This window comes from Pelophylax lessonae (assembly GCF_965119305.1).
Source record: "Pelophylax lessonae genome assembly, chromosome: 7".
Taxonomy (NCBI): domain Eukaryota; kingdom Metazoa; phylum Chordata; class Amphibia; order Anura; family Ranidae; genus Pelophylax; species Pelophylax lessonae.
In genome coordinates, this window is record NC_138774.1 from 211,970,795 (window position 1) to 211,987,013 (window position 16,219).

A 16,219-nucleotide genomic window follows, 5' to 3' on the forward strand; every position below is an offset into this window, starting at 1 on the left:
CCATGAATGACGTTAGAAGTGAACAAGTGTCTGTCCACGCTGGCCCTAATACAGTTTACACATTAAAGTAAGGGAAGGTTAGAAACCTGCATTTGCTTACTTATTGGAGATCCAGAGCAAGTATGCAAGTCTAGAGTTTTCTTTTGGCTTCACTAGCTGCATGCTTGCCCTAGGCCAGTGACTCAGAGTATTTAGGTCATAGACACATAGACAACTGAGCAAATAGAATTTTCACAAGGAGGTCACCAATACCAGTTTTTTTATTCAATTGAGATAGAGATTATGGGCTCTGCAGTTACACGGTACACAGGGCTGTTCCTGCTTACTGCCTTGTTAAGGCATCACTGCAAGCACCTCCTCCGCCATGCCAAGCTCCACGTTCTAAAGCTAGGCCAAACCCATGTGTGATCCTAGGGGCTTCTGCAGGTCCACATTACATTCAAAGTAAACAAGGCAAGAAATCTGTGACCTGGGTATAGTGGCAAAAATAAAGGATAACCAGCCGCTAGAGAGTCCATTACAACCACAAAACCAAAGCCATCTAGCCCTGGAGTTATCTGATTTTACATAGACCATCTTTCCTGCTCTGTTTTTTGTATTCATAGCTCCTTGGTCCTTATATTTTGGTCTGGCTGTGCCTCAAAACAACAGATGTGTCTGATGGGCAGTAAGATATCTGCCTAGTCGCAAAAAATTCCCAAGTCTTTCTCTACTTTGGCTGATGGATTGACAAGGATAATTTGTTGAAATCTTTCTTCCTTCTGCTTCAAAGAGACCAGAGACTGACCAGATACTCTGTTATTCTACATGGGTCAATCGTTGCCAAGTGACTCTTGAATCAATTGCAGCACCTGCTTAGTTGGGTCATGCGTGACCAGTGTTAGTCTGTGTTGTGTTCATTCCTCTGCTTGTGTGTGTTCAAAAGCTTTGGTTTGCCTCGGTGTTGTCTCCTGTCATGGTGCGTCCACTCACCCAGTGTACAACTGTTTTGGCTTGTAACCCATTTGATGGGCTAGTTAATGACACAAACCGGTTTCTCAGGGCCTTCCGAGGCTATGCCGAGAGGAAGAGACGGAAGCGAGAAAATGACTCGGCAGCTCTTATTCAGAGGTAGGGTGATCACCGAGTTTGCATGTATATCGATGGAGGGCTGTGCAGACAGGACCTTCCATTTTATGTGCTTTGACAACACAAGAGGTGTATAGGCAAGGAGGTGGAATTGCTCACATAGCGCAATAATTATTTCATGAACAATTTAATTAAAAAGAGTAGGTCAGGCAACACTTTGTTTTACTTTTATATAGGGTTTGAGAAAGGCTTATATAGGGCTTGCTTTTTTTTGTTTTTGTTTTGTCTGTGTCCCCACTAGGTACATTAAAATTGAAGTGAAAAAAAAAAAAAATATCCCCACATAATGGGAAATGCCAGTTTTCGCAGTTGTCACCAGTTCAATCTTCATCTCAACTAAAATTTTCAAACCATATAACAGAGGCACTGGACTGGATGCTCAGCTTTCTTCAAATACGATTCTTGGTGGTCTTTGTCAGGTGGATCAAGGCCACTCAAAAAACATGAAGAGGGGGTATTGTACCACATAAATGAGACAATTATGCAAACAGAAGAAACTGTGCCTGAAGAAACAGTGTGCCAAATGATCAGTTCAAAAATCTATAAAAACTTTATTCTTGACAGCGGTATAACAACCAGCAGAAATATGGTAGCCAACACTTTTCAGAAGCCAAAAAAAATCTTCCTTCATCAGAGCTAAAATTTGAATGCTGGGGCTCCTGATGTGGACTGTATTAAAAACACTCAAATTGAATACCTTGAACAGGAAGCATGAAAAGAACAACGGCTCCATGAAGGCATCGCCAGTATCCAGTTTTGGGAATTTTTAACAGTCCAAATCAGGAACCCCAGCAATTAAATTTCAGCACTGATGAAGGGGGATTTTCTGGCCCTCGAAATGCATTGGCTGTCGTATTTCTACTGGGTGTTACACGACTCAAAAATAATAAAGGCTTTATGGACTTATGAAGTAATAATTTGGTGTGCGGTTTCTTCTGTTTGTAGAACTGTAAAATTTAAATCTTATGTGACAATTGTCATCAAGGCCAAGAGTGCGAGTCAGTCTATCAGATGGGTAATATAAAACTAGAAGTCTAGATATTCCTTTGTAAAATGAGTGGTGTCAACGGATCCATGGTTCATTTTCCAAAGGAATATATGGAGAATGTTCAGCTCCTAGGAATGCTTTAGGAGCAGAAAGGCAGAGAGTGATGGAAACCGCCATCAACAATAAAAACCTGTCTGGGTTATAACCTTTCCAAAAACAACAAAAAATATTTTAAATAACGAATAATCAAATCCAGCAAAAGGTGTATAGGAGAGGTAGTTCATACAAATTTAAAAACCTTTAAAGTTTTTACATTCTTGTTAAAAAGAAGGATCAGGCATCTTCTAGTGTATGCTACTAGACAGGACTTGCATTATAAATGGTACACAGGTTGACTTGACTTTCGCGGTCTGTAATGGGAACATTTATTGTATTTTGATTGCCTCAGGGATGCAACAGAAAGCTTTCCCTGTACATTTTGTTCTTGGACAACTCCAACCTCCTTTTTTATTTTTCCCTGTGACAGAAGTCACCGGTACAAATAATGGGTGAACACCGCAATAGAAACTTGACAAAGAGTTTGATCCTTGCCCATTTCATCCAAAATTAGGAGCACAAGTTTTGCTTAGGGTTACACTTTAACTTCTTGTCACCCATGTAATGCATATGTGGGACGGCAAGGAGGGGGGGGGGGGGCACTAACACATGTGCACCCATGGATGACCAAGGTTTCTGTGCTGAGTGCTTGTGTGTTCCCAACACAGTGATATGCAGCTGTCATAGGCAACTCTTGGTCTCTAATCATGATCACCACTGAGACAGCCCATCGCTGTGGTCACGTGATCCAGAAATCTGTGCGTAAAGACGTCGGGAATGGGTGGGATTGGTTTAAGCAGACTTTGTGACAACCATTTTTAACAACTATATTTCTGCCAGGTTTTTATTTTTGCTTGTGACCCCATTGAGTAGATTTCTACTCACCCCTTTCCTGCAAGGTCTGTACAAGAAACTGAGGAATAAATGTTATCAGGACAGTAGGGCACAAACAATAAAAACTCAAAAGTTCTAATCCTAACACACTGACCCTTCTAAATTCCATCCAAAACGAAATAAAAAAAAAAAAAAATGAAAGGAAGCACCTTATTGGTTGATAAAGGCAACACCCCTACCTCTCTGCCCCTATTAATATAGGAGGTCTTGTGCATCTTGGCGATAGTCCCCTTTTAATTTCGGTCACCGGCTGTGGAACATTATTTCTGTATCAAAGGAAAATTTGACATGCCGTCTCACACTGCACAACAAGATCATCGTCTTGTCATTCCTCTCACCACTTTCAAAGGATGTGTTCAAGTGGAAAATCTTCCCGCTGTTTTCTTGAGGATAATCAAATCTGTATGTAACTATTTCTGACACCCACAGCACAGGCCCCTAATCAGAGCTGCCGGGAGCTAATGTACGGCAGCCCTCACAATGGCAGCTGCTTAATGCCATATCTTGATGAAGGGGACCTGTCAGTCCCTTTTTATGTACCATTTGTTCCGGAATGTGAAGACTCCAAGTAAAGTATTAACCCATGTTAGGCTGCCAAGAAGAAAATAATGAGCTCTCTGGACCACCCACATAGGAAGCTCAGAGTTACAATTCTGTAATTCATTTTTAACTGTCTATGGTATACTGTATGTAAAATAATATATATATATATATATATATATATATATATATATATACTTTATTCAGGATACAAATACAGAAGCTGCCACTGCAAGTTTCATCTTGAAAGGCGCCAGCTCTGTCGCCGTCATCGTTATCCTTGCTTTACCATTGGTTTGAATTATGCAGGGCTGGGGTTCCATGGTCATTGGCTGCATGCTTGTTGCTAACTCAGTGACACCCTTATGATCCCTTGGCAGCAGGCATTGTAAGAAGCTTTGAATTGGTTCCCATGTGCTCCCCCACCACTCTATTTGCCCTGAGAAAAAAATCCAGCACTTTTGGATACAGAGAGCACTTGACTCTGCCCTGATTCCAACAATGCCTGGGCAACCAATCCCCAAGCCTGATTACGGTCATGTGGGGTTGGGAACAGGTCCTTAGGTCTGTGTAAGCTCTAGCCCAGTGTGTGACTGTTTTCAGGAAAGCTCTGGAGAGTGAAAGGGGCAGTGTGGGAACACTGTAAAGGCTGCTCACCAGGTCTGCTCTTCAAAGAAACAGTTAGTTGACCAAGAATGGTTGGCTTTGAGGCCAAAACTGCAATGGCAGCTTCCATAGTTTTATCCTGATAGGTTTGCCTTTAATATTAGAGGAGTTGCAACTGGACGAATTCACCGTTTTAGCTCAAGATTATATCTGATGAAGCAGGTCAGCATCATTCATTCATTCACTAAATCTTCTAAGCAATGTAGTGCATTTTCTAAAGTAAACTCGGGGATAAACTCAGAATGAACAGCCTTTATGTAATCATCTGATTTTATGCCTGCTCGCTGCTGATCTCTGTATGACTCACTTCTCTCTACAGGCTGCAAAGTTTCCCAGCAGCCCCCCTTTCCCTCTGATAAATCAGAAAATGATCTGCCACTTTTTCCAGGCACCACCAGACCAAAATGTAACCAACAAGCGAATGATTATCTTCTGCATCTGAACATAACAGGGTTGTTCTAAGTGCTTATAAACTGACCAGCGTATCCTGCCTTTCATTAGAGCCGAATTCCAGGCATGGCAATTTTTACATAGTTACATTGGTCCGGCTATGTGCCATACCTGGGGGATACCTCTATAAGCTGGAAATCACTGTAGTAGGCACCTGCTGCATTGTGAACACAAGAGGCAGGTTACGGATTCTATTCAGGGAACACTTTTAGGTTCTCAATGAATGCAAGGTGTTCTCTGATAAATTGACAAGATGAAGAGGCATGGAGGGGATGTCACAATCTCCAGCTCGTCCAGAGAACACTTTGGAAAAATGAAACGTGTTCTCTAAATAGCTCCTGTGCTGAGCCAGAAACCTCCTGTGTTCACAAAGCAGCAGGTGAACTGTTCGGCTTGGGACCCAGAAGCTAGAGGAGATCACTGTAGCAGCAGTGCCTCCATGGGGATCCCACAGGTATGGCACATGTATAGTTAGTCAAGCTTGACCAGTACAACTACACTATATTGTCAAAAGTATTGTGACACCTGCCTTTTCATGCACATGAACTTTAATGGCATCCCAGTCTTTGAGTTGGCCCACCCTTTGCAGCTATAACGGCTTCAACTCTTCTGGGAAAGCTGTCCGCAAGGTTAAGGAATGTGTCTATGGAAATGTTTGACAAGTCTTCTAGAAGTGCATTTGTGAGGTAAGGCACTGATGTTGGATGAGAAGGCCTGGCTCGCAGTCTGCATTGTAATTCATCCCAAAGGTGTTCTTTCAGGTTGAGGTGAGGACTCACATTTGCACTGGTGCAAATCATTTGGTGGAGGGGAGAATTATGGTGTGGGGTTGTTTTTGAGGGGTTGGGCTTGGTCCCTTTGTTCCAGTGAAAGGAACTCTTAAGGCGTCAGCATACCAAGACATTTTTGACAATTTTATGCTCCAAACATTGTGGGAACAGTTTGGGGATGGCTTCTTCCTGTTCCAACATGACTGCACACCAGTGCACAAAGCAAGGTCCATAAAGACATGGATAAGCAAGTTTGGGGTGAAGGAACTTGACTGGCCTGCACAGAGTCCTGACCTCAACACCTTTGGAATGATTTAGAGTACAGACTGCGAGCCAGGCCTTCTTGTCCAACATCAGTGTCGGACCTCACAAATGCACTGCTAGAAGAATGGTGAAACATTCCCATAGACACACTCCTAAACCTTGTAGACAGCCTTCCCAGAAGAGTTGAAGCTGTTATAACTGCAAAGGATGGGCCAAATCAATATTGAACCCTACAAAGACTGGGATGCCATTAAAGTTCATGTGCATTTAAAGACAGACGTTCCAATACTATATATTAATTACGTGTTATCCTAGAAGTCTCTGTTCAGTATGTAATGGGCCTTTTTTTTTTTTTGGAGCCCATTGCTAGATTGAATAAAACTGTAAACCTGTTACTAATGTTCAATAATCGAACTGTATAGCATGGACATGGAAGTATTTGTAGATGCTGATCCATCTCCCCCAGGAAGCCAGAAGCCTAAGTCCCTCTAGTATGCAAAATGTTGACTTCTCCAAACAAGGTCTAGCTAAGGCACGCCCCCTCCGACGCCTCTTCGTTTTTTACGATGGGCAGCCCCAATAAAATGAAGTGCAAGGGCGAAATTGGGGATAGACTATCTCTGCAGAGGTTTGCATATGAGTGCAACCTGAGTTTTTAGGCTCCTGGGGTCCCTCAAGATTAATGTCCCCCACCCTTAACATTCAGACCCCAAATCGGCCCCTCCTATTTTAATCCCAAATCAGCCCTCCTTTATACAACAGCTCCCTTTAACTTATTTTCCAGATCCCTGATCAGCCCAATTTACCCTCCAGCAAAGAGTCACTGTCACTGGGGACTACTGTCTCTTGCTGTGCTAAAAAGTCAGGTTGTTCGAAATGGTCAATCCAACAAGAATAAAGGAAAATATCCAAAATCTGTACTTTAAAGAAGAATCCGGACACTTGGTTTTTCTATAACAGTCAATAGGTCTCTGTCAGTGATTCAGAAGGGATAGCTCTGCATGAGCATCACCTACGACAGGGACTAAGTGACCCATATTTTGGTCATGTAACCCACCGATTGGGGAAAAACATACATACCTCCACACACTTGACTTTTCCCTTTTCTTGTAGGGTTGAACATCTAGGTTAAGTTCAAGAAGGCTGAGTGTCTCATAACTGTCACCCTCTCCAGCTGCACATACTTATTTATCTACGAGGAGAAATACTGGTACATCTAGGTATGGAGAAGCATGTGACCCATCCCCTTTCCTCCCATGTTGCAGCGTTGATTACTCAGCACGGGGGGGAGAGTTTTTAGCTCAAGTTGTAAATTGAAGCCTGCGTAGCGCTTCCTCACATTGCTCCCATTGCTGAACGCAGGGAAAGGAATTTGCAAGGTGTTTGCAGCTGAGGAGGGTGGAAGTAATGCAGACCTATTACTTTTTCCAGTAGGGACAAATCACAGGTTCCCTTTATTGTGAAACACATCACATTGTGACCAAAGCAGGTGCTTATCAAGCTGCCCAGTTTAATTTGAGATTTTAATCACATCTCGGAGGCATAATATAACAGTTCATACATAACACCATTATTTTTCTTTTTAATGTTCTCTTCTTCTCTCCCACAGGAATTTCCGAAAGCATTTACGGATGGTCGGAAGCCGCAGAATGAAAGCTCAGTGTAAGCAAAGAGCGAGAATGTTGAAAAGGATTGCCCTCTGATGGGCTTTTTGTCTATTTTTATGGTATTTCATATAGGAATTCCCTTGTGTGTTGGTATACAATGGCTCGGTTTATCATTATGTGTTCACACATAGGGCTGAGAAAAGACTATGGTGATGTAATATTCACACTGTCTAAGAAACAATTTGCTGCCTACACACAATCCACAGTCCATGAAAGCCTTTTTTGCAGAGAGAAAAAAAAAATTCACGTGTGCTAGCTACGCACAATGCTAGCAAATTTACTCTGTAGGAAACAAGGTAGGCGATAACAGCGATCTTGCCAAAAAGCTTCAACAGTCCTGAGTGGGAGGTCCTGCCTTTTGTATTACCACATAAGTAGCCTAAATATTAGAAGACTGCACTTCTGGCATCCTATACAAACATATACGGCTCTCTTTGGGGCATATTTATAAGGCAGAGAAACTGATGTTCATCAAACATTCACTGCAGGTGCATCTTCCAGGTGCATGTGTTTTAAATGCCAGTGATTGATTTACCACCAGTGAATGTTTGGTGGAAGTCACATTCACTGCTTCATAAATATGCCCCTTGGTGTTTGCCTTATTAACGATTATTCTACCAGTGCATTGTTGCTGGGATGCATATTCAATGTAATGGGCTGCCTATAGTTTAACTTTGAGCTCTGTGCAGGCTTTTGGCAGAGATCAATAATGAGGCAATGTGTGATTATAGGGACATGGGAAATTTCGACTGATAACTTGGTAGAAGGAAAAATAATACGACTTTTGAGTTCTAGTGAATCATGATTTGCTTAGCAGTTGCACATATAAATTCACACTTCTTAATAACTCTGCAGAGCATTTCTCCCTGCATTGGCCAAGGTTTGAACGTAGCTATTATACATGCTGTTGTAGGTAGGCAACCTTGTTCTGTGGAACCATTGGTGATTGGTCACAGGAAATTTTTTAATATACTGGAAAATCTTTGTGCGCAGTAAAGAGGACTGTTCATGATTAGAAGTGCTTATTATCTTTCGGTGATACTGATTATTTCAAATGCTTGAGTTCTTAATATTTTTTAAATTTGGGGTATAAGTGACACGCCTTATTGGTACAGATAGTTTTATTGTTAAATATATAGTCATAAAATATTTAATTAATGCTCTTATGGTTGTATCTACCATGCAAAATTGGTTAAACTTGATGAACTTTGTGTCTTTTTTCAACCAGACTAACTATATGTAACTACACAATATTGGCAAAAGTATTGGGACACCTGCCTTTACACGCACATGAATTTTAATGGCATTCCAGTCTTAGTCCTTATGGTCCAATATTGAGTTGGCCCACTCTTTGTACCTAGAACAGCTTCAACTCTTCTGGGAAGGCTGTCCACAAGGTTTAGGAGTGTGTCTATGGGAATGTTTGACCATTCTTCCAGAAGCGCATTTGTGAGGTCAGGCACAGATGTTGAATGAGAAGGCCTGGCTCACAGTCTCCACTCTAATTCATCCCAAAGGTTGTCTATTGGGTTGAGGTTAGGACTCTTTGTAGGCCAGTCATGTTTCTCCTCCTCAAACTCACTCATCCATGTCTTTATGGATCTTGCTTTGTGCATTGGTCCAAATCATTTGGTGGAGGGGGGATTATGGTGTGGGGTTGGTTTTTAGGGGTTGGGCTTGGCCCCCTTATAGAGGAACTAAACTCTGCCTTCCTTTTTTGCGATTTTCATCTACTGTGATATGAAAAAGCATTTACAATCATTGTACAGAATAATGTATGCACAATCGCTTCTTACTTACTATTTTTTAGTAGTTTGTAAAAAATATTTCTTCCAGGATTAGGTTGCGCCATCTTGAGTACTGTTCTCTGATTCCACTTTGGATGTCATTTCCGCCCTTCATTTTTTCCCCTGCTTGAATCTCGGGCATGTGTGACCGTGTATTATCCAAGCCTCTTCCTCAACTAGACATCACTATGGCAACCAAGCTCTGCTGTGTGTTATACCTCTTTTGTTTTGCCGCTGTCATTTAAGGCTATAAGCTGCAGTTGATTGCCGCTATAGGAGTCTCTAGGAAGCCCTGGTTTACTCCCCGTGTGACATCACGTGGTCACAAGGGGAGAACCAGGAAGCTCTGAATGAATGCCCAGTCTCGCGAGTCTTCAAAGCTGAGCCGCAGACAGCAGAACTTTTTTTATACGGCATGTTGTTAATGGGGAGACAGCACACAGAGCGTGCCATGAATCGCAGGACAGGAAGCGCATGGGCCAGTGACGCAATCAAACATTAGGGGGCAGATTGCAAGAAGATGAAACCAGTAAGTAAACTTTTACAGGCAGCAATGAATATCTTTAATAATGAGGATTGCAATGTGATGAAGTGGGTTTGGAGAGTTTACAACCACTTTAATTTCAGTGAGGGGAACTCTTAAGGCGTCAGCATGCCAAGAGATTTTGGACAATTTCATGCTCCCAACTTTGTGGGAACAGTTTGAGAATGGCCCAACTGGATGACCAGTGCACAAAACAAGTTCATAAATACATGGATGAGTGGGTTTGGGGTGGAGAGACATGACTGGCCTGCACAGAGTCCTGACCTCAACCCAATAAAACACCTTTGGGATGAGTTAAGAGTGGAGACTGTGAGCCAGGCCTTCTTGTCAAACATCACTGCCTGACCTCACAAATGCGCTTCTGGAAGAATAGTCAAACATCCCCATAGACATACTCCTAAACCTTGTGGATAGCCTTCCCAGAAGAGTTGAAGCTGTTACAGCTGCAAAGGGTGGGCCAACTCAATATTGAACCCTACAGACTAAGACTGGGATACCATTAAAGTTCATGTGAACGTAAAGGCAGGCGTCACAATGCTTTTGGTAATATAGTGTATGTATTATAGTGTATGTATAGTTACAGGTATTGCTGGTATAATTATGTATACATGTCTATTTATTAGATCCTTGTGTTTACCTACACAGCAGCACTGTGAATTGTAGAGGAGATTTAGCATGATGAGCTTTGTTCCTTGCACAGTGCTGTCAGTCTAACATGGGGAATAGAAGCAAAAAACTTCAGGAAAAGTGTCTGTGGCTCCTTAGGGGTTGGGCTCATTAGTTGTCAAAACAAACAAGTATTGAAGAAAAAATACCAGTTTGTCATTTTGTCATGCAGTATGTGTTTGTTCTTGGTATGATCTACAAGCCAGAAAAACAATAATTCCGATAAAGGTGCAGTAAAGATATAATGTACCTGTATGACATAAAATAAGCATCTGTATGTTCTGCAAAGCAGATTATTACAGGAATTCTCTCTTTTTTCTGTACAGCTTTTGCTGACCGCCGAGAAAGGAGCTTCAGCCGGTCCTGGAGCGACCCCACCCCAGTCAAAGCAGACTCCATCCATGATTCCAAAGAAAGTAAGCACTGATGTATTTAGAAGTCCATTGCATTTCCTAAACACCCAAACCTTTGTGTAACACATGGGCCAAGGGCCCCGAGCTTAAGTCTTGTACTAGTTGTTTCAGATGGAATATTCCAACCTCTATAATCTTCCATGCCCATCCTATTCCCTTCTGTACCTAAAACCACCAACACTTACAACTTCCTCTTCTCACAAAATCCCACCCAGATCTATAACTCCTTAACTGTAAGCCATTTTTCTCCAGAGGAAGCAATTTAGGCATACCTTGCACAAGGTGATCAAAAAGGAGAGGAAGTTTGGATATTATTTTACAGGTTTTACAGTATAAAGAGGTAGTACAGTTACAACTCAAGACAAGAAGGTTAGGAGGGACCTCTTTGTGAGCGCTTAACAAGGTAATAGCTGTGCGGGGATGAGTTGTTCAAGAAAGTAAAACCATGGCTAGGACAGACCTTATAGGCTTCAGAAATATTTCTGCAAAATAAATAATAAACCACAAAAAAAAGCCTTCCCTGCTCTATCAGAAACCATAAGGTTTTGGTTGTGGATGTAAAACAATAGTAGTAGTAGTAGTAGTAGTAGTAGTAGCTGCTTTGGACAACAAACAATTTGATTTTGCCAAAAAAAAAAAAGCCTTCCCTACTCTACCAGAAACCATAAGGTTTTGGCTGTGGATGTAAAACAATATCAATAGTAGTAGTATTATACAAGATTTAGATTAAATCACTGTCCAAATCTTGCTGCTTTGGACAACAAACAATTTGATTTTGCCAAAAAAAAAAAAAGCTTTGGCTGATACCCGACTTTCATTTTAAGTTATAAAACAGTTTTTGGTGACAACATTTTATATGCAGATACAACATGCAGGTCACTTGCTCAGCTTAGCCATAAAATATGCATTTGTCACTATCTTATATGTGTGCTCTTGTTCACCAGGCCATGACCTGCAAACTTCCTGCACAGCTCTGAACGAGGAGTGTGAGGATTTGAACTGGGAGGCCGAGAGAGAAATGGAAATTATGTCTTGTGAAGGAGAAGATTTTATTCCACCCAAAATCATGGCAAGTACAATTTTAGCCCCTTAGTTGGTCCTTCTTACCATTTTATATTACAACCGTTGCCAACACACAGACATAAATATTGTTTGTGCTAGTAGTGGAAATTAATTAAACTGGAAAACCATTATTGACAATAGCTGGTGTAGCGGAGTCTATGGTGAATTCTTCAAATGAAAATTTGGAGGATGCTTTTGAGAGGACAGAAATGGAACACTGACAGCAATAAAAAAAATCGAACTCTTCCATATGCTGTTCAAAAAAAAAAAAAAGAAGAGGTTTTGGGTGGGGTGTCATTTTAATGAGTTATAGACTTTCATGGGGTTCCTTCTCAAACTGGTGAGGTTAGTTTAAAGGAGAACTTTATGAAGCTATATCAAAAGGCACACTCAATTTTTATGCATTTCTAATCTGTTGCCACTTGTCTGCTAAGGGATGAAATCAGGCTTGCTCTGGGAGTAGCAACACAAAAAAACGGGTATGATGGCGCTCCCGGACGAAATGACATGAAAAAGAAAGAAAAAACTTATGTGCTGCTCAGGATCTGGATAATAAACTTGTTTATTAAAATCAATAAAATTGGCTCCCGGTCAAGGAAAAAACAATGGTGTGCCAGGGGAGTAATACTGAGCATGTAGACTCAAACAGCAAGGAGGACCCAGAGGCAGGGAAGCAACGCCTTACCACCAGTAAGGTCTGGACAGTGTGTCACCTGTAGATGGGCTGACCGACAGCCTCGATCGGATCGGGAGCCTTAGCTGCGGGTGAGTCTCCAGATGGAGCGATGCCTGGGGTGAGGAGAGGTTGATGGAAGGATGGTGTCCTCAAACCCCGACCTGCAGATCCGGTGGTGGTGCGCGCCCGAGGTGGCAGCGGCCGCTGCTCGTCAGTCCCTGCTGACGCGGCGCCGGGAGATGACGTCACCAGGCGCCTCGCGCCGATGTGCACACCAGGGGCTGAGTCCACGATGTAACCGGAAGTGTGGAGGTGGCTCAACAACGACCCGGCTCTTGCATCACCAAAGAGTCACCTGGCGGAGCTAATGGAAAATGCCACAATTGGAGGGAAATGACATGTTTCGGGCCAAGCCCTTCTTCAGATCTCCTGGGAGTGCCTACATTGGCAAATAATGGGCAACAGGAGGAGGTACTTAGGGGGGCTTACAGGAGGAAGAGAAGTGGCTATCACCAGTGATGTTCAGTGATAGTGTGGAGAGCAGGCTGGAGGTAGGGCAGTGGCACAGAGTCTGCAGAATTACATGCTGTGTTTTTGATATCTATTGGCGGCCATAATGCTTAAAGGTAATCAAGCATCTAATTCCAGTCACAAGACATATATATTCAGGTATATTACTCACCTAATGCAAATTAAAGTGCTGTAGCATAGTATGTAGCGCCTTTATTTTCTGACTACTGTATATTTCTACAAATGCATTTTATGTTTGGAGACTTGAAAGCACAAAAGATAATCATGTATTCTCCCCGCAGCTAATATCATCCAAAGTTCCCAAAGCAGAATATATTCCCACCATAATACGAAGAGATGACCCTTCCATCATCCCCATTCTCTATGTAAGCATTCTTTACTTTGTATTGCTATTTCCATAGAGCCCCATTTATCTGTACTGTATATATTCTGTGTTTCTTTATTTCATCACTGTTGTAGAATTTTTGCCTGAATGTTGAGCATTACCCAAAGCTAGTCTAGTCACCAATGCTTCTACTGCTGGCTAGATAATGGAAAGTTATTGAAAGCCATGGGTAGCATGAGATTCCCAATGTTTTTACATACAATCTGTTAAATATATTCAAGGTGGTTAATTCTCGTCACTAAAATATTTAAAATGTGCCCTTGATCAGTTCTTTGAATCAAATACAGATTGACCTGAGCCGATTGAGTAACAACATTGACCATTCACATCAATTTTACAATAACTCTTTTAGGACTCAATCCAAATTTTTGATTGTATAGAGCGTATATGTTTTTTTCCAGATGGTGTACAGATGCTGTGCTGTTTAATTTAATATTATACAGTATATATATTGGGCCAACAGTTTGCACAGCTCTTTACAATATAAAGGGAGACAGTACAAATACAATAGGGTTCACAACAGAAGGAATAAGAGGGCCCTGCTCATGGAGCTTACAATCTAAAGGGAGGGGGAGATGCTACAAGAGGTAATAGCTGCAGGGGATGATCTAATGGAGGTGGTTGAAGTACAGTTTTTAGGTGGAGGAGGGGTAGGCTTCCATGAATAAATTAGTTTTCAAGGATCACCTAAACACTGGACAGGGTCGGAGCTACCAGGGCATACTAGGGTATGGATTTCCAGAAGATGGGAGAGGTTCTGGAGAAGTCCTGAAGGCAAGCATGGGATGAGGTAACAAGGGAACTAGGAGACAAGATGAGTGGACAATTTGGTCAGAAAAGTTTTTATCAGGCGATATTGTGCATTGTCCAGAAATAATAAAATCTCTGGACATACCATACACATTGCAACTAAATTAAAAATGGGCAGAAAGTTTTCAGCCCGTCTGGTTGTGCTCTCTTCAATTTAACCTATAAAAATGTCCACTGATCCCCTGCTAAGCAGAGCAGGCGGATGACATGTCAATTTCCATTTAATTTCTACACTCAGTTTATGCAAAGAGGACAAAGACACAGCCCACTCTGGTCTACGGATGTCAGGTGTCCGTTTACACCCTCTGCTCTCCAACCTGATCCACCTAGATGGAGGGGACGAGACCCCCTTCCATTTTGTTTTGATCGAATTGGAGATAGGCAGGTGTAAATGGACGCAAGTCCATTTACGCCCGCCGGTTCATAGGGTACATGGACCATCCGGACCTGATCAGATTGCCCATGTGATGGGGGCCTAAGATGGTCAGAATTAAAAGTGTGGGCAAGAAAACAGGCAGAAAACAGGATTTTAACAATTAGGTTTCATCCTGTGAGATCACTTTCCATGAAGGGAACTTGTTATGGGAGATGTACTAAACCATTGCTGAGCAAGCAAGTACCGTAGGTAAGTCAGGGGAAATTAACTCCGGATATCTCCTCCCAGGTTCATGACTCAGAAATGACTGGAGCTTGTGCATCTGCATAATGGCCAAGTAATTTGCATTTTTAAAAGGAGATTCCAGCAATGGCTGCCTCTGTGTTTCTCAGAGTTTTTCTTTCACAAGAAAGGCTGCCTACAAAGCTGCCTCTGAAGTTGATATTTGCTTGACTGTTATGCCAATCTGATGGCTTCAATACTTTAAGAGTGACCGATTTGGAGGATGCATGTGGATCAGTAGCTCTGACTAACTTGCAGTGCAAGTGTTGATGCCAAAAACTGCCAGACTGGTGACACTTTTAGGTGGACTCTAGTCAAGCCAGCCATTGTACTTTTCTAAGGACACATTTCCTTGAAAACAGTTGTACTGCTAGTGGACACTTTTTTATGGCATTTTAGTGGCTATTTTTTGGACACCCTAAAACATCCACACACCAGTCTGCAGCCTTTTGTACAAAGTTGACTTTAGCATTTGTGTTATGATCATTATTCATACCTATTATTGTCTGTTGCGGTTTAGGACCATGAACATGCAACATTTGATGACATCTTGGGTAAGTTGCCTCAGTCTTGCATTCTGTTTATATTATGTTTTTGCATTGGGTATTGTTAGGGCCCCCTTTTTTTTTTTTTTTGTTTTGTTTTGATTATGAACTTTATTGATTACTAGTGGAGTTTATCATTTTTCAATATTCTGATATAACACACATTTATGTCTCTTAGGGAAAGTTGTCAGAATTAGGCCAAATAGATAAGGAGTGATCTAATTGGTTTTAGGTCAACTTTAAAGCTGTTCTGCAGTCTCTGAGTCAGCAGCTTCAAATACTGTAGCTGCCAACTTATAATAAAAAGGACACTTACCTGTCAAAGGATTTAGTGGCGTCCATACCCGGGCCCTTTCTTCCCCTTGGGGTCCTTGGCACCGGCATGTAACTGTGGGAAGCCAGCTAACACTGCTTGCAGCTTTACAGGCTGCTTCCCACTGTGCATGCACAAGTTGCATTGCGCTGTGTAAACAGTCCCACAGCCTCCTGGTACCTGTGACATGTCCCAGGAGATTACGGGTGGGGGGAGGGAGGTGTTGGGGAGAAATTGCGGTGGAATCGCCTAGGTGATTCCAGCAGAAGTGGGAGCAGGTACCTGAAAAAACGAGGTACCCAAACAAAAATGTGCCAAACGTGGTAGCGGAGGGAGGAGGGGGGAGGGGGAAGTTCCACTTTAAGC

The 16,219-nt window shown here is 42.1% G+C and overlaps 1 protein-coding gene across 1 annotated transcript in view; it reads left to right on the plus strand.

The window, feature by feature from the left end:
* Positions 1–16,219, plus strand: part of NSMF (NMDA receptor synaptonuclear signaling and neuronal migration factor) — a 90,129-nt gene that overhangs the window by 59,659 nt on the left and 14,251 nt on the right. Inside the window, exons 5-9 of the mRNA XM_082264415.1 lie at positions 7,406–7,458; positions 10,787–10,876; positions 11,818–11,942; positions 13,424–13,507; positions 15,516–15,549. Coding sequence (XP_082120541.1) covers positions 7,406–7,458; positions 10,787–10,876; positions 11,818–11,942; positions 13,424–13,507; positions 15,516–15,549 — 386 coding nt within the window. The remainder of the gene's footprint in view (positions 1–7,405; positions 7,459–10,786; positions 10,877–11,817; positions 11,943–13,423; positions 13,508–15,515; positions 15,550–16,219) is intronic.